General features: G+C 39.0%; 1 protein-coding gene across 5 annotated transcripts; it reads left to right on the top strand.

Annotated features, from left to right (window-relative positions):
* Positions 1–455: 455 nt before the first annotated feature.
* On the top strand, positions 456–27,491 carry LOC129185466 (cholecystokinin-like). 5 transcript variants are annotated; one of them, XM_054782576.1, is made up of 5 exons: positions 515–594; positions 667–738; positions 22,604–22,683; positions 23,983–24,160; positions 25,528–27,491. In XM_054782576.1, exons 1-5 carry the CDS (start codon positions 585–587, stop codon positions 25,662–25,664), a joined length of 477 nt encoding a protein of 158 aa, XP_054638551.1. In that variant the 5' UTR covers positions 515–584; the 3' UTR covers positions 25,665–27,491. The 5 variants fall into 5 exon arrangements, with proteins under 5 accessions (XP_054638552.1, XP_054638551.1, XP_054638555.1 ...); XM_054782580.1 differs by having other exon boundaries at positions 517–594; positions 726–738; XM_054782577.1 differs by lacking the exon at positions 667–738 and having other exon boundaries at positions 456–594.
* Positions 27,492–27,831: the final 340 nt, after the last annotated feature.

The raw sequence follows: 27,831 nt of genomic DNA, 5'->3' as shown, positions 1-27,831 counted from the left end.
ATTTAGACGCTCATAAAGTCGCTAATCAAACCTTTCATTGGAACCCTAAACCTTAAAATAGACATACATGATGGTCAAAATGGACAATATGCACAGTAGTCGTTTGGTTGCTCCTATGCAGGGTTTCCAAAACCTTTTCAGTTCCCTTACAAAAATACATGAGCTGTTTAAAAGTCCAACTGTAACCTTTAAAAACAGGTCATGCCCGGTACTGGTCCCGAAACAGGCCATGAAAAACTTCAGAAGAAATGTTTTTTTTGTTGTTTTTTTTTTTTAAAGGGACGCATTAAAAAATAAACATACTTTTGTAAATAACTACATCAAATAGTATATAAATGCACATCAGTTTGGGACATAAGCATTATTATTTTATTGGAAAAATAATATACTGTAAGAGAGCCCATAGTTTCTGCGTGTTTATGTCGTTTTGTTTCATTTTGTTTTGCTGAGAATGTCCTTGAACCCACCATAGTTGTGTGCTCCGAGACGAAGTGAAAGTCATGTTTAACTTTCTCCAATGCTGCCACGAATAACTTGCATTTTTCCTGTTCATCGTTGGTCCCCGTCGCTGATGCTGTGTGTGAATGCATAAAGGTGAGCTTTGATGATGCTATTACGTCTATGTTGAGTGCCAGTGTTTGTACTTTGCTGGTGAATCCATGCTAGCACACGGCCTGACACCCACACATCAAACAACGATCATCTCTCTGGAAAACAAACCCCAGGCTCGTACCAGTGGTGAGTCTGTGCTCATTTTGTGCTTTTTAATTTCATGTTGTTGGAAGCTACTTTTCTGAGACCATAATTTAGTTCAAGGCAGTCAGACAGGATGTGATGCTTTTATTGTTTAGGCTGGAATTGTGTTGTTGCAACCTCGGTTGAAGACTCTCGGTTATATTGCTTGTCTTTGTTTTATATACGACACATAATATAAATACATAGCATAAAGGTATCTATCTATCTAGCTATCTGTCTGTCTTTTTCACCCTGCCTTCGTTTCTTTCTTTCTGTGGTGGCATCACCAAATAAGCCAAAGTAAAGTAATTTCTGTTAATTTGCCTTCTAGTAGAAACGTTTTGGGGGGGCTGTTCATATGTGTATCCAATATTATGTGTGAGAAAAACAAATATGAGGTATTTTAGCTAGCTAAAGTTAATTTGAATAAAACTCCAATTGTATTCACCGAAAAACATGATTTGCATTTTCCCCATGGAGCGTATAGAAAACCTGGTCACACCAGATCATAAACCAGACTGAACTAAAAAAAAAAAGAAATAACAATGTGTGTGTGGTAGTCAGCGGCTACCCCTGTATTTTATAAGTACTGTATATTTGTAGATTATATAATACACGTTAGGGGATGCAAAACGTGATATTACATTGATGACATTTCCAGATCAAGGTTATATTTAGCATTCTCTGCTTAGATCACATGCGTCAGCAGCGCGATGTAGAACAAGATGACACGGCGGAGGTGTCGCTTTTATTTAGTCCCGTGTTAGTCTGATACTGTGTGTGCAGTTAAGGGTGTGTGCGTTTGTCTGTTGTATGATACACACAGGGAGCAGAACATATGTTTTTGTATTACTGACAACCACAAATATCTCAGTCACTGAGAAAAACAAAAACGACCGCCACGAAACTTATTACGAGTGCCGTGTGTATGTGTTTAAATTTTCATGTGAACCATTTAGAGCCAGAGATGAATGCAATGAACTGGCAGCAGCCGAGGGAGCGACATCATTAGCTGAGATGAAGAACTTCATGACAAATGAACAAACGCAACAAGCGTTCTGGCGAATTAGTCAGCCGACATGACCATGACACATTTGTTAACAGCAGCTTTGATCCTGCTCTAGTTTTCCACATGCACTGTAGCTGTAAAAACATCGGCTTGATGTATTTGTCTGACAAGCTCACATGTCACGATGGCGTCACGATGGCGTCACGATGGCGAGGCTGCCAGGTCGTGCACTTGTCATTCTGATGGCGGGTAAACGAGAACACTCACCGGCTAAGACATTAGGCACACCTGCACTCAAGAAGCAGGGGTGTCCAAAGTGCGGTCTGGTGGTCGTTTGCGGTGCTCGGTGTATCCTAGAATTAAAATGAAACAAGAAAACACAAACACAACAAAAAGGGAATAAAAGAGCAGTAAAAGTGGAACTATTATGAGAATAAAGTCATAATATTAAGAGAGATGTTTGTTATTTATTTTAGAAGCATAAAGTTGAAAAATGAAAGAAAACGACCATACGAGAAACAAAGTTGCAACTTTTGGAAAATTTGCTTGGGAAATAGTATGAAGTCAAAATATTATGGGAAAAAAGTCACAATATTGGGCCGAGTGGTTAGCATGTTGGCCACAGAGTCAGGAGACTGGGAAGATTGGGTTCCAATCTGCTTGGGCATCTCAGTGGGGGGTTTGCATGTTCTCCCCGCGCGTGTGTGGGCTTTCTCCGGGTACTCCGGTTTCCTCCCACATTCCAAAAACATGCATGTTAGGTTAATTGGTGACTCTAAATTGTCCATAGGTATGAATGTGAGTGTGAATGGTTGTTTGTCTATATGTGCCCTGCGATTGGCTGGCGACCAGTCCAGGGTGTACCCAAAATCAGCTGGGATAGTCAGCATACCCCTGAGAAAATGGATGGATAAAGTCATAATATTGTTATTGTTATTGTCACCTTTAACACAAATCTCAGATGAAGGCTGATTTTGCCGCTACTTTGTTCCTAAACTTTGAACCCCGCGACTTTTACAGCAGTGCAGCTAATTTATGGCTAAATTCTAAGCTCATGACATCTCCTTTACTTCTGAACCGCTACTAATTGCTTAAATACAGCGCCGCTCGCGAGTCAGTGACCTCTGTCTTTGGTAGGAGCCAATCACGAGCTATCAGTGCACTCACGACGAGCTTGTCAACCCATTGGAAATCGCAGGTCATTACTGTATATATAACAGTATGACAATATAACAGTCTGACTCACGGTATCATCTTACAAAGAACATTAAACTCATCACACAGCAACTTAACAAAAAAAGATTTTAAAGTTTTCCCATAATGCATTGCGTCTAAACAGAGCAATCATTGGTGCCTGCCGGGGCACTGCATTAATGTCAGCCTCCCTCTGGGCTCCTCTGGCCCCCTCTGGTGGACCTTGACAGTATTGCAGCACCATCAATTTTCTATGCCGCTTGTCCACCAATGAAATGCTTTTCTCAGATGCAATGCATCATGGGAAAACTTTAAAATACTTGCTTTTTTAATTGTATTTATTTAACTTATACTGGTACTTGTTTGTATATTTCTTTGGTATATCTTTTGAGTGTTAAGTTGCTGTGTGATGAGTTTAGTGTTCTTTGTAAGATGACACCGTGAGTCACACTGTTATATTGAGTAATGACCTCTTGCAATTTCCAATGGGTTGGCAAGCTTGTGACTTTTTGCATAGCTCATGACTGGCTCCTGTCCAATAAAGAGCTGCCTGGTCTTCACGGACTTATGTGTGCCACAATGTGCCATTTTACGACATGCACATGCGCGGCATATATATGTACAAATCTGTTTTTGCAGCTCATACACCGAGTGGCTTGTACACCGGAATTTCACGGTAACTTCTTGCTTTGGTTTACAAATTGTAAAATATAAAAATGGCTCCCCATATTTGATTTTTCAGTATTTTTTCCTTGGTGGAAAAATGTTGGACACCCCTGTTCTACTAAAGGGATCTAATGTGTGAATTTCCCCACTGTGGGATAAATAAAGTAGAAATACAATATAAAAGCTGCATCAAAGATTTTGCCTTTATATTTTTATTTATGTAACAATGTGTTGATTTGGTGTGTTTAATACATTGAGCGTGATCCAGTTGCCACAGTTTTAGTGGCTCTCCACTATGAATGACTCTGTGACGCTACTATAACACACCCACACACTCTGTTCCGTTCATTTTGTTATCCACGCTCATCTTTGACCATTTGTGTGATACAACAACAGTGTGAATGTGTGTTTTATGGTTGCATCCCCTTTAATTTTACCCTGATGATTTGGCATAGTGCTGTACAATAATGTTATCAAATTTCATGTCATCTGTCCATATTTGCTCAGGCTGTGTAAATACATTTCTCTGGCAATACTGCACTGCCTACATTATGTGTGTAATAACCAACAGACGGCCATTCAGGATGTGCCAGAAAACAACAAGGATATTTAAATTGAAATAGCACAACAAATTTCGTTTGCATTTTCAGCACAACCCTAAGGGTGCGCCACGAAGTTACAGGCATGTGGAAAAACAGGAATAAGGTGTAAATGTAAATTTTGTAAATGTTTGTAGTAATCAGCAGTTTAAAGCCCCTCATTGGAAGAAAACAACAAAAATATGGGCATGAAGGAAAACAGTACAGTCGTCCCTCGCCAATCCTCGGTTCGAATTTCATGACTTCACCCTTATCACAGTTTTTCCACAAATCTATTAATTCATAAATCATGCTGTTATGTGGTGGAATACGGCCCATTATCAGTCAAACAATATGCATATTTGGGCAGACTTAACTTTTTTTTTGTCCTAAATTAAGCATTTCAAGAATGGCTTAATGAGCCGGAATACAAATATAATGCATTCAGAAGACTCATTCATAGATGCTGTGGATGATATGTAGTATTCTACACTGGCCACTAGGTGCCAGTAATATTACTGTAATGTTCAGTGAGACACACACGCACCAGACTTGATCACCAGAACACCGGGGATTTATTGCAGGTTTGAATTAGAGCACAACAATAATAATAATGAACAAGCACAATAATCCCTAATAAAAACACACACTACTGTCGCGGCCATTATCCACTCCAAGCTAAAACTCAACTCTGAACTCTCTGTGTCACTTCCTGTCCGCTCGGGAACACATTCACACACAAGCACAAGTCTTATTTATGTCTTAAATGGCTTATTTACTCTTATTATGTCTAGTATATTGGGTAATATGAGTGCTATAAAATATATTTAGAAGGTCATAAACAATTTTCTGTACTTTAACTAAGACAGTATTCGACTGTCGCTCCCTCAGCTGCTGCCACACTGACATCACCTGCTACGCAAGTTTGTGACCATCATTCTGACGTCAACACACTCACCGCCTGCCATGAAAAGCTTCCATGAATACACGCAAACACACACACACCATTGTTCTGTGTGGCCAATTGACCTCCTCACAGTTGTTGCTATGCGCAGACATGTGGCAAATCAAGAGGAGCGGGACTCTCTTTCACTCGCTCTTTTTCATTCATTTTATCTTTTGGCGCTGTTTGTTGATGTTGAAAAGCTTGCGGGTCCTTCGTTGAGCTCCTCGCTGCACATCTGCTGCTTTATCTGAAACGTGCAACAGCCTCGTCTAGTTCAGGTGTTATGAAGCGCCATGATTTTCACTCAAGGTGATGAGTCCAGCGTACTTATGGACTTACTACATGGTTTGTAGTTGGAAACTAGCAGAACTAGGAGTGATCCTTATCTTTTTGTGCACATACAACAACAATTCATATTTTATAAGCTTTATAAGCAATGTGATTAAAAGTCCAGTTTTTAAACTGAGGCTGTCAGAGGAAATTAATTCAGCTTCGTGATTAATTGATTGCATCGCAATTAACACTTAAGCAATTCTACAATTCTTTTACAATTCTAGTTTTACATGCAGAAAACAAAAAGCATATAAATGATGAATGAAAGGGATAAATAAACATTTAAGGTTACTTTTAGCTTAATTGGAAATGTGATTCTCGACGTGACTGTTCCCAAAGACATGATGTGGTAGCGAGATGAACACCTACCGCTTCAACAACACCTTCCTTATTTATTAGTTATTAGTTATTTCCTAAACTCACTAGTGCTTCTCACCTCAATTTGAGCCAAAGAAAGTTGCCAGCATATTGATAAAGAAGTTGAGAAACACAATTGACACTATTTGCTCGTAATTGTGAGTGTTAGGCACTAATTGTTTTTCTTTTTTTTCCACGTACCCCCATATTACAATGGGTGTACCCCCGAGGGTATGTGCACCCCACTTTGGGAACTTAGGTTCTAGTGTAAAGTCAGTGAAATGGGTAAAAACCTTTCTCTTAAATGTCAGGGTGCCGTACACATGATGAAATGATTACTACTTTTTTCTCGTCTGTAATGACATATTGAAATGTAATATACTCGGTTGATATTTGAACATAACATCTGACATTTAACATGCTCTGCAGCCTACATGATGTAAACGTCATTACAACATATTGAGAGCAGCACTCAGAAAAGAATTTATAGTCCATTTGTTCCTCAATAATGTGTGCTTGTCCTCATCCGATATACAGTACGTGCACTTGGAAATCATCAGTCAACAGCTAAAGAGTCTACACAAATACTCACTCCGTTTCCTCTGCTCCATGTATTTTCAGCGGATATCTTTGTTGGGGTTTCGGCATGTTGTGCAAACAGACGCGTGCACGGTGCCATGCACTGGAGTGTGGTTATTGTGAATGAAAAGTGTTCATTGAGATTTATGAGCCCATGTTTGTTATTAAAGAGTATTAAGTACCATACTGCCCTGTATACTCACAGGAAACCATTAGGGTAATAATCAGTGCAAACTGCAGGTAGCTTGTGTGCACGTGTGGAGATTATCGATGAGGCTATCATTAGTATGCTTATCTAGAGGGCAAACACGTTTCCTACCTGGTTATGTTTGCCATTGTGTGGGCACACAACAGGGTCCTGGTTCCTGTTCTCCGCCTTAAAGGGATAGTTCGGATTTTTTGACATGAAGTTGTATCGGCAGTGACTTTTCCCCGACGTCCCGTGAGTTGAGTTCTGGTCAATTTTTGGTGATGAAGAAAGTAGTTTCGGCCAGCTGGTGGGGTCACAAAAGTAAAGCGTTGTGCTTCTCAAAACAATATGCGTTCAAAAGAGTAACACATTTGCATCACAAAATTACTATTACCACTATTACTTCCATTTTTCACAATCGCTCTGGGCTATTGTCTCCCCCTGAGTATCGCTGTGTGCTGCCGCCTGTCCGCTGTTGTGCTAAGGTGGAAGGATGCTGCCATGCCTATCCACACTCAGTGGGTGAGAGATGTCATGTTCCAAGCCTTGAAAAAAGTACAGTACCGTAAATTCCGGTGTATAAGCCGCAACTTTTTTTGCAAACTTTGAACCGTGCGGCTTATACACCAGTGCAGGCAATATCCCACAATGCTTGGTGTGGTCATGTTCTAATCTTGTGGCATCTACTATGCTTCAGAACTACTACTAATCGTTATCATATCAAACAAAACATACAATGCTGTGTTGTTCTCTCGGAGATGAATAGTGTCTATCTATCCATCTAACACTGGCTACCGGACAAATGAGCGGATCTTCTTCTTTTTCTTTATTGTGGGTCACAACCAACGTTTAGGTGCATACCGCCACCTACTGTCCCAGAATGTAGATGCGGTGCACGGATGTATACGCGTTCTGCACATGCGCAGTGACAACCCGGCAGTCACACTCTTCCATCATGGAAAACACGCGACGAAACGCATATGATTCCGCTTTCGAGTTCAAGTTATTGATTTGGCTGTCAGAGTAGGAAACAGGGCTGCGTCGCATAAGCTGAGCGTAAGTGAATGTTTGGTGAGACGTTGGAAAGCTGACGCAAAGCAAAAAGACAGCAAAAGCTTTGAGAGGTAAGAAAAGCAGATGGCCTGACCACGAAGACTTGCTTGAAGACGGAATAAATACACAAAGAGCAGACGGCCGAGGTGTTTCCACTGTGCAGATTTGACTAAAAGCCAAAGCCATCGACACCGAACAGAAGATTGAAGATTTTATAGTTGGACCTTTGTGGTGTCTCAGATTTATGACCCTAACCCTCACACTCATCAGGGATCCATGGCATGAGTCAAAGATGGTTGAAGACGCCACTTTTTCGAGGGGTCAATTTGGAAGCTTTTTTCAGATCCGCGGCTGTCGTGAAATCTCCGTTTTTCAAGTGGCTTCAACTCCACTTTTCTGGTCTAGGAGGTGGGGGAAACCTCCCAAACGCTAATTGGGGGTCCCCGCAGGAACAAAAAATGGCAGAAAACGGCCCTTTTCTTTTTTGGACAAACGTCATACCCACAATCTTTTGTTTTATATTGCAACAAGAAACCCTTGTGTAACCAAACCCAAGAGACACACCCGCCACGAAGAAGCCTTTTGGACAAAAGGAGAAACAGTAGAGAAGAGTCCAGTCTCCTTGATTCAAACTGTGCGGATCATAGAGTCTCCTTAGGACCAGTTGGTCATGGGAAACCCCTCAATGGTCATATCAGCCTCAATAACATGTACCTTTCGTATTGAGAACCCCTCCACCACATTAAGGCAGTAGTGTTGATTTACCTAAACTAATTAATGGAGTTTCATTGTATTTCTACGAGCGTTTCTTCTATATGATCAAAAACTTCAACAGGAACACAGACTTTGAATTAAAATTGAGGTTACAGACACAACATCGGATGCTGTTTAATCCCAGAGGATCATTTTCTTTTCTTTTTTTACCCGGGCTGCATGATGTTTCATAGTCGTTTGTTGATGTGCAAAAGTTGCAAATCACACATGGAACGTTTTCCCGTCAGGCGACAACGACATTGTGACAAATGACTACTTAGCCGGCAGCGCGCTTAATGATTTCTCTGAGAAGATTACAAAGTCAGCTGCTAATGGTGAATCATAATACATCACGGAAGCTGTCAGGTGGTAAAAGACAAATGGGAGCAAAACAATCACGTGGAGCAACTTGTGGATTTCAGCTCAAGAGACACTTTTGCAGTGTTTCACATGTTTTTCAAGGTTTCACATCACACTGAATAGCTGGTTGAAAAACATACTTTCAGCCAGAAACTAGTCAAGAACACACCGCGTATTTATTCACAGTCAATTTGTCAAAGAAGATAAGCCTAGTGATGCAGTTGATTGCAATAGTGTAGTTTGACGAATGATACGCGGATCAATACTGAAATATCGATACCGCCGATGCCAGATTTGCACTATTGTATAATTGTAACGTTAAACAGCAAACTGGATGTGTACATGAACTGTGGAAATAATGAACACTATGTCGTTTCATTGACATACTATTGAACCTGTGAACAGAACTACTGATGAATTATGTGTAATTATAGTTCTTGTCATGTTGAATTGAATTGGGAATTATTGTTATAATAGTATTTTTAGTATTTTTTAGTATTTTAGTATTTTTTATTTTACGATCATTTTTACAAGGTGCTGTTTTTGTTTTATATGGTTCTAAGTTTGCACAGCAGAAAACGAGGACGGTATAGCTGCACCAGATGGACTTCATTTAAAAACTGTACTCTTGAGTTGAAACAAATATTGGTCATTTCAATCAAATACAAGTTAAAAACAGCGTGAAAATGTCTTTTTTGTATTGAAAACATATCAAACCGTGACAACTAAAGTATCGAACCTAACTGTGAATTGTTCGTATCATTGTGCCCTGAGTAATTACCTTACTTGATAGTACCGTATGTCCGTATGCGTAGATTGTAACATTAAGCCCATGTTCACTCCATTGCTAACCAGCCACTTCGGCGTGTGCCCTCAGAGAAATCAAGGTTCCAGTAGCAGCGATAGCGTATGAAGTATACAGGAAAGTAATGATAACAGAACAGCATGCAGACTAAAAAATAGAAAACAAAACGATGAAGAAAGCATTTTTTTTTTACAGCTGTGAAAATACAATAGAAGATATACAGAGCAAAAGCCAAATTTGCCAAATTGGCAAAAGCCAAGTTGCACATGTTGCATTTACACTTGGCAAGAATGATTATTTAAAAAAATCATATTATCATTTGATATTATTTTTTAAAGCACTGTACAAATAAAGGCCTAATCTTCCTAATCACCTACGCAGTTGAGTAATTAAAAAAACACTCCCAGCCACTACATGAGGAAATACTTTGGACACAAACAGTTTCTGCTGTCTTTTGTCCAAGTGTAATTGTGGAACAACCTACCTTGTGTGTCCCCTACAGTACTCACGTTCAATTCAAGTCATTCTTATTCTGTCATCATGATTGGCATAAACTGAGTCATGTGCCCAAGTCAGATCTCAAAGTAAGTAGAGCATCACTCTTGTTACACTGACTTCTCCACAAGCATAGTTTCTCTCTCCCCACCCCCTGGTCTCTTTTTATTTCTTCATTTCCAGTCCAATTTTTGGGAAGGTGTTTTTTTGCCACCTCCCTATTGGTGCCAAGCTGCCCTGAGGAACACACACACACACACACACACACACACACACACACACAGATGATAGTAGAGCTTCTGCAGCACGCACTCGCACTGGCAAGTCTCACACCCCAAAGGAGGTAAACAATTCAACCTGGCCCCTGTTTCGTTCCCTCCCACCCTTTGGTGGGTGTTAGTACTAATATTGATTAAACACCTATACTGTAGTGTAGACAGTTATAAGATGGGATTGTGTTCTACAGAGAATGTCCCTGCTGTTATTTTATTGTAGTTGCAACAAGGCAGCCTGACAAAGGCAACTCTGTTTTTCGTCAGGCACAGGATCATGTAAGACTGTAGAAAGATAGGGATGAGAGCAGGAACAATACATTTCTGCATCGTCATGGTTGTGTTGGATCAGATGCGTTGAAACAAATTGAAAATGTGACATAGAATCAGGACGCATCACTTCAAACAATGTATTTTCTTGTGTAATTGATTTGTCAGTATAAACATGTCCTAAAGAAGCGCAATCATTTTGGCTTAACTCAAGAAAATGCAATATTGACAAGACTCACACGATTTCGAAACTATGCAGTGCTGCTATGAAGTAACTAATTTAAATATTCACCCGAAACATCTGCCTCTTTCGCCCTTTTGGATTTGCCTACAGCTACAATCTCCATCAAAGTCTGCATTTTTTTCCAGTAGTATCAAATCTTCATCGAAGTGAAACACCAACAGGTGTCCAAATGTCTTGTTTTCTGAGGACATGTCCTGTTATGCCAGGATATGTCCTGTTTTCACGACCTGTCCTGGCTGTGCTGTTTTGTTTTTGTTGTTGTTTTTTTGTTTTGTTTTTTTCAAAGTAATGAAAATGTTGGGGTTTTTTTGGGGGGGGGGGGGGGGGGGTACTAGGGCACTCTACTGCATGTGACTAAAGACATAGCTTTTTTTTTTGTTCATTCAAAATATCTCTATTGTGTACATCATTACACCGAAAACTTGGGGAGATTCATTTATGAAAGCTGGTTTTGCGAATAAAGTTATTATTATTTCACTTTTTCTGTTAATTATTTGTTTAGTAAGACTTGAAAAGTGAGCTACAATTTTCCTCCAGGTCGATTTTTCACAAGCAACATTATTTTTATCATTATTTAATTCCTGAGATTTTAAAGATTGTTACTTAGTACACCCGTGGCTTATTTCTTCTTCAGAGCTTTCCAGACGGTTGTAGTGACTATGACCAAGGTCTATGCAATGGTTCTGATTCATTTTTCCATCTTCTCTCAGATTCTCTATTGCTTGTTTTTCATCCATAGACAGCTCTCTGGTTTTCATGTTGTTTTCACCTCTATCTATCCTACCCAATGTAAAACCGAGCGCAGACGTTCCGTGCTGTTTACTGCCTGAATAAGTAATGCAATAGAACACACCTTGGCAACAAAACGTATCTGTCAGTGACACGTTCCAATACTTCTGCTCACATGAAAATGGGTGAGTTCAAACAAAAGGTGCTATCCTCAAAGTTGGACATCCAATCCAGATGTAAACACCTGGAAATAAAAGCTGACATGTTGCTCTCGGGTCTCGTATTCATCTTTTGACGTCAAACCCAAATGTTTTCATTCTACAACAAAATAAAGAAATTGAGCTCACTGATGCGATATTTCTGGAGGGAACTCTATGGAACATAGAGCTGCAGTAGTAGTTCATCTGGTCTCTTATCGCCGGTAAATCTCTATCTCTGTTTCCTTCCTGATAGTCTGCCTCAGGCTCGCGATAAACTAACTATCAAAACGTGAGAGGAGAGGAAAGGAAAGTAGGAGGGGAAGGTGAGCGGAGGATGCTCTCATCTCCACTTCTGTTCATTTGCAGCAGTTCTAGGAACTTTTGACACAGTGTACTTTTATTTTTTTAAATTTTTTTAATTTTTTTTCTCCTGTCCAGCCTTTAAAGCAGATAGAATTATAGATCTAAACAAAAAAAGAGACAAGAGACAAGGACAACAGCAGCAACAACAACAATAGTGACAGAACAACAGAAACATACAGAATGACATCAGCAAATAAATGTCTGTGACAACTATAAAGACGAACAGGGACATAAGGACAAAACAATATCAACAACCACAATGACAAAGCTGTCAATGACAATCACACATAATAGCAGTCATGAAATGATGAACTATGATAGTGATCACAATGATAATACCACATTGAAACAGTCACACATAATTGTAGTAATGAAATGATTATCCATGATAGTGAACAGAATGAAAAGTACTGTAATGCACATCCTTGTAAAAAAAAAAAAAAACAAATATATATATATATATATATATATATATATATATATATAGTCATACTGCTGATATCACCGTCGCTGTAATAAAACCAACAACACCCTGGTTAACTCAGTGAGTAATGTGGGGAAGTACGTATGTACTGTGAGTGTGCATATGTACAGGTATCTCTGTATGTGAGGAAGACTTCATATATATGTAAAGGTGCAGAAATGTGTAATTGTCACTGAGAATGCATGAAAGGAAAGTGGCCGCTTCCACCTCCCAGAGAGCCCCGCCCCAAATAGCCAGGCCGGGCCCCGGCCGCCAGAAGGTCACCAGGCCCATAGGGGCAGGCACACCCTCCACCCACCCGGCGGAGGCACGGGCAGCAGAGATGTATCACCCAGCACCCGACCCCACGGAGCAAACCCCTGTATGCCCCCCCCCCCAAAATAAATAACTAAAATAAATTATTGTTTTCCAGTAATGGATAATATGATTAATGACTATTTCAAACATCTTCCAAACGCTGTTGCGATTACCAAAAGGGAAATGTGGTGCATTATTATCCCCTGATATCTGTATCAATGATCTGGATCACTTTAATACTTGAGCGACACTACCTTTTTTAGATAAGATGTCTCTTTGTGCGCCAAAGTAAGAGTAACTCACTTTACCATTTGGTGCGACATGCCTTGATTGATGTCGAAAATAAAACTCTGCACCCAGTTAGTAGAACAGTCGGGTCAGAGTTGCCCATATGAAGACGTGTCACTGTGGCGCAAAGAGCGTTGCTGAGGATCTATTAGAGCAACCAGTCCAATGTCTGCTGATGTTATTTCCCCCGAGAAAACTAATTTTTAAGACTCATTGCTGTTAAAACACCAGTTAAGACCTTAGCTTGGCACATGCACACTCATGCACACACAAACACAAACACACACACACACACACACACATCACCACCACTTATTTTGTTTATTTCTAATAAACTAATCATAATATACTAAACATAAACATTGTGGATGCCAATGACTGACTTTAAAACTTAAGGACATTCTCATCAACATCACCTTTCATTCTACAGCGTGAAAATATTGTCGCGCGTGTACAGTACGAGCTCCTCGCAAAGGGTCTGTGAACTGAAGAGGATGCTGACCTGCAGAACAGATTGCTGCAATTAATTCAAGTAGGGTGATTCAATTGTGGGAGGGGGAGAGTAAACATTGCATTGCTTGATTAAAAAAAAATGGAATGATGCATGGTTTATTAACAGTGACGTCGTCATGAGCCTTAGAGCTCCTTTGATGCAAGTGAGACTAAAGAGGGCCTCGTTCCAGCAAAGGTTAACTTCCTGTTGTGACTCATTATCAGTGGAATACTGCAAAGGTAGCTTCAGACGATGTAGCCATAATAGAATACCTTCTTTGTGCATTAAGTGCATAATCTGGAAGAAACTAGTGAAATAAGTAACCAACAGACGTTTGCAGGCAAAAAGAACATGTCTTCTATGTCACCCACATACCTGACAAGAAGTAACATTAGCTGATGCTGAGCAGGAGCACGGAGGGGAAACATATGAACGAATCTTGCAATGCATAGCCAAATACAGTGAAAATAGCCACAATAAGAAGTCTGTGTCATTAAGACAGGTGTCGTGGACAGCATTGTTCAATATACCATGAGAACAGCTGCAAATGACAGTCGTGTTCGGCTAGTTTGACCTCACAATGGCACACACACACACACACACACGCACTCAAGCAAACATACATACACACATCATATAGGACTGAATTCGATGTAGTTGTAGATCATATACTTAGAATTATAACATTGAGTGAGGAAATAACATTTGAATTTGTAATCTCAGGGCATCCAATCGATCGCAACTAGACTGTTGCAACTGGCGGTCAATTGAAAGCCCTGAGATTACAAAGACCTGGATGAATGTAAATATTCATAGGCATTTGATTTTGTAAAATTAGCCCCTTTCAAAGACACGAACGGTCCATCATTTTTTTGACAACAAAAAAAATAAAGAAAAACTAATAAATATTAGAAATGAATTTGTATATCGAGTGAAATAAGTATTTGATGCTCTACCAAGGAGAAAAGATTCTGACCCTAAAATGTTCTATTTATGTACCCATGAAGCACACAAATGAGTCCTGTCCCTTCAGCAAGAAGCGTGGTGAGATAGCGACCACTGTTTTCTCACAATAGGGGTAAGGATGATTCTGGGAAAGGTGAGGAATCTGCCCAGAATTGTCATAAATTCCAGTCTATAAGCTGCACCGGTGTATAAGCCACACCCACTAAATTTAAAGGAAAAAACAGATTTGTACATATAATCCGCATAAAATGACCATGGCGGCCAGGCAGCTCTTTATTTGACAGGAGCCAATCATGAGCTATGAAAAAACACACAACGACTTTGTCAACCCATTGGAAACTACTGGAGGTCATTATTCAATATAACAGTCTGACTCACGGTGTCATCTTAAGAAGCTCATATTGTTACATGTTTGTATATTTCCTAGGTACACCTTTTGAGTGTTAAGTTGCTGTGTGATGAGTTTAGTGTTCTTTGTAAGATGACACCTTGAGTCAGACTGTTATATTGAATAATGACCTCCAGTCATTATATTGAGCGCCACCGTATTTAAACAATTAGTAGCAATCTGAAGTAAAGGAGGTGTCACAAGATTAGAACATAGCCATAAATTTGCAGCACCGCTGTATAAACCGCAATGTTTAAAGTTTAAGAAAAAAATAGCGTCTAATGCATGGAAATTACGGTACATGGGAACCATCCTGGCCTAAGCCAGAGAACAGAAAATGGTTGGTGGATGGATCTTCCAGCAGGACAATGACCCAAAACAATGACCCACAGGCAAGGCAACACAGGAGTGTCTCAGGGAAAAAAATCTGCCGAGGGAGCTGAAACTTTGAGTTGCCAAGCAACAGCCTCAAAACCTTCAGGCTCTGGAGAGTATCTGTAAAGAACAATGAACGAAAATATCTCCTGAGATGTCCTCTGTCCTTAACAACAAGGGTTACTCTACCAAGCGTCATGTTTGGATGTTTTTCTGTGTTTTTGTTGATATTTTGTCTCTTTCTGTGCAAAGACACCTCCCATAGCAACTCTGCTTCTGTCATTGATGGGGGTAGACTTTGGACAAAATCACCAGGGGATCATAATAATTTACCCCACTGTAATAACATATGAATTGTAGCCCATCCATTGCCCTCACCAGGTTCGCGGATATGCTGGAGCCTATCCCAGCTGTCTTTGGGCGAGAGGCCAGCCAGTGGCGGTAGCATGACGGTATATTCTAAGTACAATATAATGCACGTCCGTGTCACACAGTGAGGTGCATGCATGTTTTTAGAATTTGGGAGGAAACCGGAGTATCCGGAGAATTTTAGACACACTCACAAAATACAAAATATCACATTTGGAATTTCTCAGCGTTGATGTCACTGTCAAAAAAACGCACACTGGTGACATACAAAGCAATAGCAATGATAAAAATGACAACTATGACTGGAATCCGAAAAATGTCATTTGTTGAACAAAGATGTGCGGAGTTGCAACTCTTGTTATTCCTTCTTGTATTCTTTATGCTCCATCACAGTCCCCACGCCATCCTACAGTAGATCTTCTCTGGCCTGCCAGACAAAATCCAAAGTAACAGGGTGGTGCAATCATTCTGCAACACCGCTATGTGTTGATTTATGTCTGGTAATCCACTTTCGTAGTGTGAAAACTTGTTCTGTCTGTTTTTCAAGGACAGCTGTGAGCAATGACGAAACAACCTACATAAATATTCTTTATTCAGTTAAGCTCTCAGGGGCAGTGAAGTTAAAATCTGACGCTTTGACCAAGCAAAAAGCTTCTCAGAGGTTCTTTTTGACTTTTGACTTCATCAGGAGGTAACAACAGAAGAATTGAAAGACATGTATCATGGATCTATTCAAATATTTCTTATATTCCCAATGTACATTTCTCTATAACGCCTTGTCAATGACGGCAACGATAAAAGCAACCTTGAATGGTGTGAATAAAGATGACTGATGCTTCAGTTAAAAGCTGAAGTTATTTCCTGCAGCTTTAATGAGCCTTTTAAAACCCAATCGCATCATTACTGACGGACCACGTTAACCCAAAGTCTGTGGCTTTTCCCACAAAAGTATGAAGGACAAGCAGCGTTTTCCAGAAGACACATTTATGCTGTCACGTTTGCTTTTCGCCACCACATGTACTTTCTGCGCTCCAGAGATTTATGGCAGACAAAAGATGGAATGTTTGTTTTGCTTTGACCGTGAAGGCTGTGGAACGTTCAAGTGTTTCAAAGATATTGAAGAAAATGTTCAGCAACTTTTTTAAAACATCTTTTTTTGGCACAATAAATTCATCTTATACGCTCCTTGAGTGCAGAGGTGTCCAAAGTGCGGCTTGGGGGCTATTTGTGGCCTACACATAGTTTTTTATTGTCCTGAGGCACACTGTAGGAATAAAATTAAAATGGGAAACGGGGAAAAAAGAGAGAAAATGCACGATGCAGAGAGAATAAGCTGAAATGTTGATACTAATAAGTAATAATAACACAAAGCTTTGACTTTAAATATACAGCTGCAGCTCAATAAATCTCTAGCTTGAACATTTGCAATAAATGTGACTGTTGGACTTATTAGATTAGATTCAGCTTCAGAACCTTCCCCTCCTTTCTTCAGTTACCATTGCTCACTCACAACAAAATCCAAGTTTAAGCCCTAAATATGCCTGACACACTTCAAAAAAAGTATAAAATGACTCGCCACTAATGAATGATTTGTCATAGCTGTCAGAGCCAGTGCTTTGTTTGCCAAACAAAACAAACTTTTGCGTGTCATGCCCACAACTATGGTGCGTTCAAGGAGAGCTGAACCAAGTGCAGAATCTCAACACAAAAAAACCTTCCCCATAAGTATAAATTCATAAACATGTAAAAATTGTGGGTTTTTAACAGCGGAACATGTACGCTGCACATCTGACCCGTGTTATCACATACAGTAATCCCTCGCTTATTGCGGTTAATTGCATATTTAAGCAAATGTTATGTATTTTTTTTCCAAAATTAACAATTTTCATGCATAAAAATGGCAAAATGAACTCAAATATAATGCATTCAGAAAATGCATTCAAAAACGTGATACTATGTGGTATTTTACACTGGTCACGAGATGTCAGTAATGTTACTTTACCGTTCAGTGAAACAGACAAGCTCCAGACAACAACAGGCTTTTGTTGCAGGTTTGAATTATCTCAGCGCTGGCACAATAATAATACAATAATAATAATCATGCTGTGATAGGCTCCAGTATACCTGCGACAAGCGGTACAGAAAATGGATGGATGGATAATCATCATAATAATAACACCAGCTACTGTTGCAGCTGCAATCCACTCCAAGCTAACTCCGACTCAGCTCTGAACCTCAACTTCCTGTCCTCCAAATGTACAGAACACACTAATAGCAACATACACGAGCACAAGTCTTATTATTATGTCTTAAATTGCTTATTTTCTTTGATGGTGTCTACTATATTGGGTAATACAAGTGTAAAGGTGACTGTAGAGTGTCATTTCATGTGTAGCGGCCTCTAATAATGTTAAAAAATGTATTTAGAAGGTTGGAAGGTTTTTTATGCTCTATATTTGATTTACAAATGAGAACTTTTACTTTGTGGAAATTCACTCATGGGTCTGGAGCCAATTAAGCGCAATAAAGAGCCCTATTTGTGGACCAAAACTCCACAAATAGGCTGAATCGAGAACGTTCGGGGATATACTGTATTTCGTTTCATCTATTTCAATTTAGCTTCATATTTTTAGGAATTATGGTAGCAACTTAGGGACGTAGCAAAGCAGAGAGAGTCTGCATTCTGCAAATAAACAATGACAGTGGTTCAGTAATAATTTATCAATGTAATTGTGTTTATTTTATTACAATTGGATTGGGATTGTCCTTCTCTATATGAAAGAACTCAACTAATTTGGAATGTCACATAATCCAAGATGGCTGACGTGGCTGGTGTCAAAGGTTAGATCAGCAGCACTGTACCAGACTCAATTTTCCACCCACTTGGGTTCATTGGGGACAGAGCATGATTGTAACACTACAGCGTTCCCAAAGAGTGAAAATGACATTAGGAGTCTCTTTGGGCTCATTTGGTCTGAACCTTCATCAGTGACCATCTCTGGTATGAAGAAAGATCAGGAGGGAAACTTAGAAAAGCATCGACCCTCATGGCTCAGCAGTGACCTGACGTACAGCACAGTCACAAACTCCGCAGGGTTTTATCGCTTTGCCCTCACTGAAATGGAAAGAGCACAAGTGCAGGTGGCTCATGTCCTGATCCAAAGACTCATATACAGTGATGGAGGACAGCATTTGGAAGCTAAGATGTGAGAGTTATTACTCTGTATGTGTGTATGTGTGTGTGTGTGTGTGTGTATATGTGTGTTTGATCACATTTGTTCCAACACTCAAGTAGTTTGAGTACATCTCTATATACATCTATATATATATATATATATACATCTATATACTGTATATATATATATATATATATATATATATATATATACATCTCTATATACATCTATATACAGTACATCTATATACATCTCTATATACATCTCTATATACATCTATATACAGTACATCTCTATATACATCCATATACAGTACATCTATATACAGTACATCTCTATATACATCCATATACAGTACATCTATATACAGTACATCTCTATATACATCTATATACAGTACATCTATATACATCTCTATATACATCTCTATATACATCTATATACAGTACATCTCTATATACATCCATATACAGTACATCTATATACAGTACATCTCTATATACATCCATATACAGTACATCTATATACATCTCTATATACATCTATATACAGTACATCTATATACATCTCTATATACATCTCTATATACATCTATATACAGTACATCTATATACAGTACATCTCTATATACATCTATATACAGTACATCTATATACATCTCTATATACATCCATATACAGTACATCTATATACATCTCTATATACATCTCTATATACATCTATATACAGTACATCTATATACAGTACATCTCTATATACATCCATATACAGTACATCTATATACATCTCTATATACATCTATATACAGTACATCTCTATATACATCCATATACAGTACATCTATATACAGTACATCTCTATATACATCCATATACAGTACATCTATATACATCTCTATATACATCTATATACAGTACATCTATATACATCTCTATATACATCTCTATATACATCTATATACAGTACATCTATATACAGTACATCTCTATATACATCTATATACAGTACATCTATATACATCTCTATATACATCCATATACAGTACATCTATATACATCTCTATATACATCTCTATATACATCTATATACAGTACATCTATATACAGTACATCTCTATATACATCTATATACAGTACATCTATATACATCTATATACATCTCTATATACATCTATATACATCTCTATATACATCTATATACAGTACATCTACATACATCTCTATACATCTCTATATACATCTATATACTGTAAATCTATATACATCTATATACATCTCTATACATCTATATACTGTACATCTATATACATCTATATACATCTCTATATACATCTATATACTGTACATCTATATACATCTATATACATCTCTATATACATCTATATACTGTACATCTATATACATCTATATACATCTCTATATACATCTATATACTGTACATCTATATACATCTCTATACATCTCTATATACATCTATATACTGTACATCTATATACATCTACAGTATATACATCTATATACTGTACATCTATATACATCTCTATACTGTATGCGTGTCAAAGCATTTTTACATGCTCATGTGCGTCAGTGGCTTCAGCTTCTGCGCCAGCACTAAGCCCCTCCTACCTTCCGAGGCCCCACCCCTTCCTGATGTGTGTCAGTATAAAAGATTGCATCCTCTCTGTGCACTCACAGTCTGACCACTGAAGCAAACCTCATCACAACATCCTTCTTCACGTCAACACAGACAGCGGCAGGTAAGGTATTATTATATCATATTATATTATTATTATTATTATGTCATTATCATTATTAGAATGCAACTCATTGGTCTGACAGGCTGGTTCTTTCAGCTAATTTTAGTTAGTTAGTTTAGTTAGTGGTTTAGTTAGTTAGCATTACTATTCAATATTTGTACAGAATGCTCTGCTGCTTACACGGGGGTGCATACAGTATATGTATGAATATCATCCAGCAATGGAGATGTATGCTAAAGCTTCAATGCCTTCTGTTAAGTATTGAGTCATTTAGGATAATGACTTGATACCAACATCTTAGTGAGACTATTAAAGCCAGGTAGTTTTTAGTTTTTAGTATTATTCCTCTCCTTGTCTGAGTTTACATCATGGCAGTCCATATTAACTCTTTTTTTTGAATGCATAATAGTTGTAGAAAACTTCCACATATACCACAGCCGCACATTATTAGCACCCTTTTAGATAATAGATGAGCAGCAACGACCGACTGCAAACAATAATAAATAGGTTGGCATTGAGTGAATGGCTGTTTCCTCTCCAACACAGCTCAAAATGACAGATGTTTCATTTTTGGCTTTAAAATAATTGATTTTGCAATACATGTGAAATGATGGGGCCGCACGGTGGCCTAGTGGTCAGTTCGGGGGAATCTGGGTTAAAATCTCCATTTCTCCGGGTACTCCGGTTTCCTCCCACATTCCAAAAACATGCATGTTAGGTTAATCGGAGACTCTAAATTGTCCATAGGTATGAATGTGAGTGTGAATGGTTGTTTGTCTATATGTGTCAGGTGATTGGCTTTGGCTAGCTTAGCTGGGATAGGCTCCAGCATACCCCCGCAACCCTAGTGAGGACAAGCGGCATAGAAAATGGATGGATGGATGTAAAATAATGCACACTGCTCTTCACTGTCCTTATGCTCTTCAAAATCATTTGCCTCAATAGCTAAAATGCAAACAGTTGTACAGTTTAGAGTGGATAGAATCAATGAATCCACCATTCATCGATTATCCATTTAACCAACAAATATTTTGGCATTTGATTGATCATTTTTTGATTTACAAATGTAAATATCCTCTGATTTCAGCCTCTCAAATGTTACTATTTTTTAATTTCCTTAGTCATCCATAAAGGCAGACCCATTGTTTTTGTGTTTTAGGCAAAACAAGATACTCACACACATCAGATTTGACTGTGCAAAACCGTGATGAACATTTTTGCGTCTTCGGATATGTTGCGTATGAAGTGGTCTGTGTCCGGTTCACGTTGATCTGGTCGGACTAATCGAAAACGACAAGCTTCAGATTAATCAACAAAGAAAATAACCGTACGGTGTAGCGGTGTCATCTGATTGCATATGTTCTTTTGGAAGAATGTTTGGACACAAAATGTTTTTCATAAAGGCCACAATGGCATATCATAATGGCTATTTTGCTGCTGTTTTTAACCACAAGTACTGTAATGTAAAAAAAAATGCATTGTTGGATACTTTAAATGTACATGAAGTCATGAGGTGATTGAGACATGCCTCATTTTGAACCCCATTGACGTAAATACAAATACGTAAGAGACAACAAAGTGTTAGCAGCACATTCTGCAAAAATAAGAAATGAGAGCCTATTTGTCGTGTTACCTCACAATTCTTCTGACACTGCAGTTTATCTTCATTGCAACCACGATGTACATCGTGTGTGTGGGGGTGTGTGTGTGTGTGTGTACCAAAATGACCACCTCATTGTTCTTCCACTGCATGAGAGACTGATTGTGTGTGTGAAATGATGACAAAACGATATTTGTGTTTCACACTGAGAATATGAGAAGCAGTAAAAACTATTTTTGGCTTTATTTTAACTTTTTTTTTCTGCATTTCTTGCCTGCAGGCATGAATGTCATTATCTATGTGGTCGTTTTCCTGGCTGCTGTGTCCAGGGTCTCGCTGGGTCTGCCCTCACAGTCCATTGTAAGTGGCACACACACACACACACACACACACACACACACACACACACACCTGCAGCGGTAGCAATAGTGTGGATGGCACATTATGTCCACATGGAAAAATGCCCTCATTTAAACAACTGTATGTTTGTATGTATGCTGTGCATAAGAATAGAAAGGCAGGTATTAATGCACACGCACACACAAACACAAGTCCTAACCCCTACAAAACAATGTCTCTTTGGGGGATTTAGCATGTATCATTATTTCTAATGCATAAAATAATGTTTTGTATGCCGTTTTGTTCTGTATTTGCATTGTCCTTGCACCAGGTTTTGGGCAATCAATCCCTCCTAATGCTGTATTCAATTAATTGAAAATTAGCATGTTGGCTTTTTTGGTATTTTCAAAGGTATAAACTTAAACTTACCATGTGTTTTAATGGTCAGTGTTAGCATGTTAACAGCTAGCATGTTCGTATTACTAGCATGCAAAAAATTTTGCATATTACATTTATTTTTGCTATTTTCAAAAGTAGAAACTTACATAGACAGTGGTTTTCGTGTTAGGTTTTAGCATGCTAACAGTTAGCATGCTAACTACAGCATTTTAATCCGGCGTCAGCTTTTTAGCGCAAGGTGTTAGCATGTTATCTGACGCATTTCAGGGATTCGACAGCAAGTGCAGCATTGCAGTTCGGCGTCAACGTCGCAATTCCCGAAATTGCACAGGTGTCGTTATTATTGTTGTTTTTATGATTACAAAATATATATTTTTTAATTTAAAGGCAGTCAGTATCAGAAAGTGTTTCTACCCAGACAAAGCAGAAGTGAAACATTTCAAAATCCACAAAAAAAAAACAAAACAAGCAAAAACAACTAATTTAAACATGGTTGGAAAATGACTCAAGAATACACACACACACAGCAGCAGCACTGGTAGTTGTATAGTCGTCATATTTGTCCATTTTCCTGGTTTGGACCTCACTCAAATGTCAACAAGGGAAAAATGTCCCCATTTCAACGGTTGGCTTATTAAGCACTGGTCCACGTAACAATAGAAAGATAAGAATAAACACACACACACACACACAGGTAAGCCGCAGTAGTATGTATGACTTCAGATGTCTCGCTCTGTCTTCTGAGCCCCATGTGTCCATTTACGCAGCGTGGACATGGATTGTGTCCCTGCTTAAATTGCATTGGTCTGCTTAAGAATAGAAAACAGGTGTACACACACACACAGAAAACACTACAACCTAGAAAAGAACATTTCCGAGGAGGATATTTGACCCGTGTTGTTTCTTTCAAATCATGTGTAGCCCCACAGATCTGATAGCGCGGTTGTGGTGTCAGACGGCCGCACAAACAACCACACACGCCAGGCCCGCTCCGCTGATCCTCCTTCCAGGCAGCTCAGCAACCCCAACCAAGCCCAGGAAGACGTGGAGGCTTTAAACACCTTGAGACAGCTACTGGCCAGACTCATCTCCAGGAAAGGCGAGGGATTTCATGCTTGATGAACATGCTTGATGTCGATAGAACATGGTTGCTACTAGCTTTTGGTATTTTCTACATTCCATACTCATGCTGTGCTGCAGTCCCACCATCTGGCATTTACTGCCTCCCCCTTGCTTCCTTCCATCCTCTGTTTCACCACCCGACCTCGCTCTCTGGCTTTTCTTGTCACGACGTATTTCAATGACACGGCTTGTGTAGCAAAACTGTCTAGAGGTGGGCGATACGATACTACATATTTTGGTATCGACCTGAAACCAAAATATAGTAGGCGTAAAAGTAAATGCGGGGCCAGTTTTACCGATACCGATACCAATACCAAGAATGAAACACAGGACAAAGATTTTAGGCAAACAAAAAAAAAAACAAGCATAGACACACACAAAAACAAGCTATTTTCCCGAGTGTGTAAACAATATACAGTATATGTCAACGCAAAAGCCACATATTTGTGAAAATAAACATAGAAGAGAACTGAAAAATACTGATTTAATCGCGCTAATATCGATGTGATACCAGTACTACCCTGGTATATCGATACAGTAATGCCTCCTTTACCGCAATCAATTAGTTCCAGACCCGACCGTGATAAGTGAATTTCTGCAAGGTAGGATTCCTTATTTATAAATGAGATGTTTTTGTAGTTAGAGTATAGAAAAACCTGTTTACGACCTTCTAAATACGTTTTTTAACATTGTTAGAGCCCTCTAGATATGAAATAACACCCCTACAGTCACCTTTCACTTGTGTTACCCAATATAGTAGATATAATAAGAGTAAATAAGCCATTTAAGTGTTCTGCTGCTTGGGGAGCCGAGTGGGGGGCAGACAGGAAGTGACATTGAGGGTTCAGAGTTGAGTTTTAGCTTGGCGTGGGTCTGAGCCGCAACAGTAGCCCGTGTTTTAATTAGGGATTATTGTGCCTGTTATGAGATCATTTAAACCCGCAATCGAGTTTGGTGCTTGTGTGTCTCACCAAACATTACAGTAACATTGCTGACACCTAATGACCAGTGTGGAATACTACATATCAACGTCTTTGAGTGCGTCTTTTGAATGCCTTATAGTTGTAGTTTCGTTTGTTTAGCCATTTTTATGCTGAATATGCTTAATATAGGCAATTTTTTGTTATTTTATTTTATTTTGTACTTATTTTGTACTTTTATTTTGTAACTAAGGCCGTATTCAGCCACGAAACCGCCTGATTTATTGATTGATTTTTGAAAAACCGTAAGTGAAGCCTCGAAATTTGGAAACGCCCACCTCCAGAAGATACCAGAACACAGCGATTGAAGTTAAACAAGTAACATCACAAGCGCTGACTCATGATTTGTCTCGGGCTTCCGCAGGCCTGCCCTACCAAAGCAGATCGTCCATCACGAGCAGAGCCAGCGGTCTCGCACCCCAGCACAGGATAAATAACAGAGATTACGAGGGATGGTTGGACTTTGGAAGACGCAGCGCAGAGGAGTACGAATACTCCTAAAAGCATGACTTGCCATCTTCAAATGCAGAGCTACAACCCTCAACATTGCCAAAAAGGCCATCCCCGCCGCCCACCCTGCACTTCCCGCAACACACGTGAGCGTAGTAGAGTGTATGCACTTGTCCCCAAAATGATTCACACCCTGGACAAATCTTCAGGTAAAGGGATTTTTAATAAAAAGTGACACTCCAAATTGTGTAAATGAAATTATGCATATCACTGACAATTTTGAGGAAATAAATGAGGGAATTTGCACTGTCCTTTCTCCATTTTCCTTTTCGGCTTTTCAACTGATATCATTGTGAAAGGGTGTAGGGTATCAATATGGACTGGGAGGCCAGGTCAGCTGACTCTGCTGTTCTCCTTTTGGATAATAACATTTCCATGACGTTTGAAGTTGCAACATCCACTGTACAGTTGTGGATGGGATAAATATTTACGTTAACGTCAGCTACAAATCAAAATAGATCCATGTTGAGCTCCTACGGCGAGAGATGGGTCATGATATCACGGGGTTTACATACGATGTGGACAGAGTCTGCACCAGGGGTGCACCGGTACGGCACGATCCGTAACTCAGGATTTGGGCTACGGTGTTAGTACGCATTTTGAGAAAACAACTTTTTTTCCTCCCAGGAAATTATTTATTATTATTCAAAGATTTTTTTAAAATGACGCGTGAAAATGAAATTGCAACCTAGCGGCATGTAATTTTCCAGTAATTTAAACATAGAAATATTTTATAATTACATACAGAATAATGGAAGGATGTGGGGGCCACTTTCACGTGTACATTAAAGATGGTAAAACCAATCCAATGTAGGTATATTATACTCTACTATAATACAGTAGTAATTAAGTAAAGTAATATCTAATAATATATCTCATTAGAAAGAAGAACAAGCTGCCGGCCGAAAATGGACCTTGGGCCGCACTTTGGATACCCCTGGTGTTTTTTTTTTGTGCAACAGTAAGAGTTTGAACAGGGTGATGATTATTTTATTTTCTGTAAAGTTCATTACCTGAAGCACGGTTGTTAATAGTTGCGGCTTGCAAAACTGTTCTCATCTCTACTGAACTACTGTCCCTCTGTCGGCAAATGCCTCGCCTTTTTGTCCGCTTTTAGGCAGATGAGGAGGGCTTTTCGCCAGCCTGGGCATGAGCGCACACACACACACACACACACACAGTGCAAAATGTATTGAAACACGTGGTCCATCCCATAGGAACATTTCAGTGCTCAAAGCTTGCTTTTCTGCAGCTCCGAAGACAAATTTCAGATTCTAATCTCAGCCTCATTTTAGTTCCTATTTTGCCTAAATATGCTTCTCCTGAAATGCACCAGGAGAAATAAAGTGAGACGGGTTGTCCTGTGCAGAGAAGACCGAAGGGTTGAGTATTTTACCATATACCAGTACATCCTTCGTATGCACAGCACACAGGGATGAAGTATTTTGGCGTCAGACTCACAGTACACCGAATTTGAGCTGGCTCTGTTGCAAGGCTGTTCTTTCTCTCCTAACACAACATATTTTGCTATACTTTATTCAGTCTTTTCCATCCAGGGTAATAGAAAGTCGCTTTATATGAAAATGTAGCCAGGGTATGAATCATCTTGGGGTTAACAGTATATACTGGACAGTATTTATGTGTGGAAAAGTCATCCCATGAATACATACTGCTGTAAATCTTGATGCTGAGATTAGAAGCACTTTTAAACTACAAAAATAGACACCAGAAATGAAAACCATACAGTTTATTTAATTTCCCTCCACCCCAATGCGCAGATATTATGTACAGTGAGATCCCATTAAAAAAATTTATCTCTTACTAAAGTATCTTCTCTTTTTTTTCAACTGAAAATGGGAGAGGATGGGTTTTTAGTTTTACGTCATAAAGAATATTGTTGTTTTGGGATAAAAACCAGGTACAGTTACATTTTGTTTGTTTGCAGAAAGTAAAACAAGGATAAAGCTGTGACTTTTATCCTTTTAGAACATATTTGTCATTAAAATTTGTACCATTTATAGATGAAGTGCAACTCAGCTAGCAAGTATCCATCAGATGAAGGTACAGTCTATCAATCTCACAGTGAAGCAAAATAAAGTAAAAAGAAATTCTGATTAGGATAAATATGTTTAGGATTTTAAATACATTTTAAATAAAA

Source organism: Dunckerocampus dactyliophorus, chromosome 7 (assembly GCF_027744805.1).
Source record: "Dunckerocampus dactyliophorus isolate RoL2022-P2 chromosome 7, RoL_Ddac_1.1, whole genome shotgun sequence".
Classification (NCBI taxonomy): domain Eukaryota; kingdom Metazoa; phylum Chordata; class Actinopteri; order Syngnathiformes; family Syngnathidae; genus Dunckerocampus; species Dunckerocampus dactyliophorus.
This window is presented reverse-complemented; position numbering and strand designations above follow the sequence as displayed.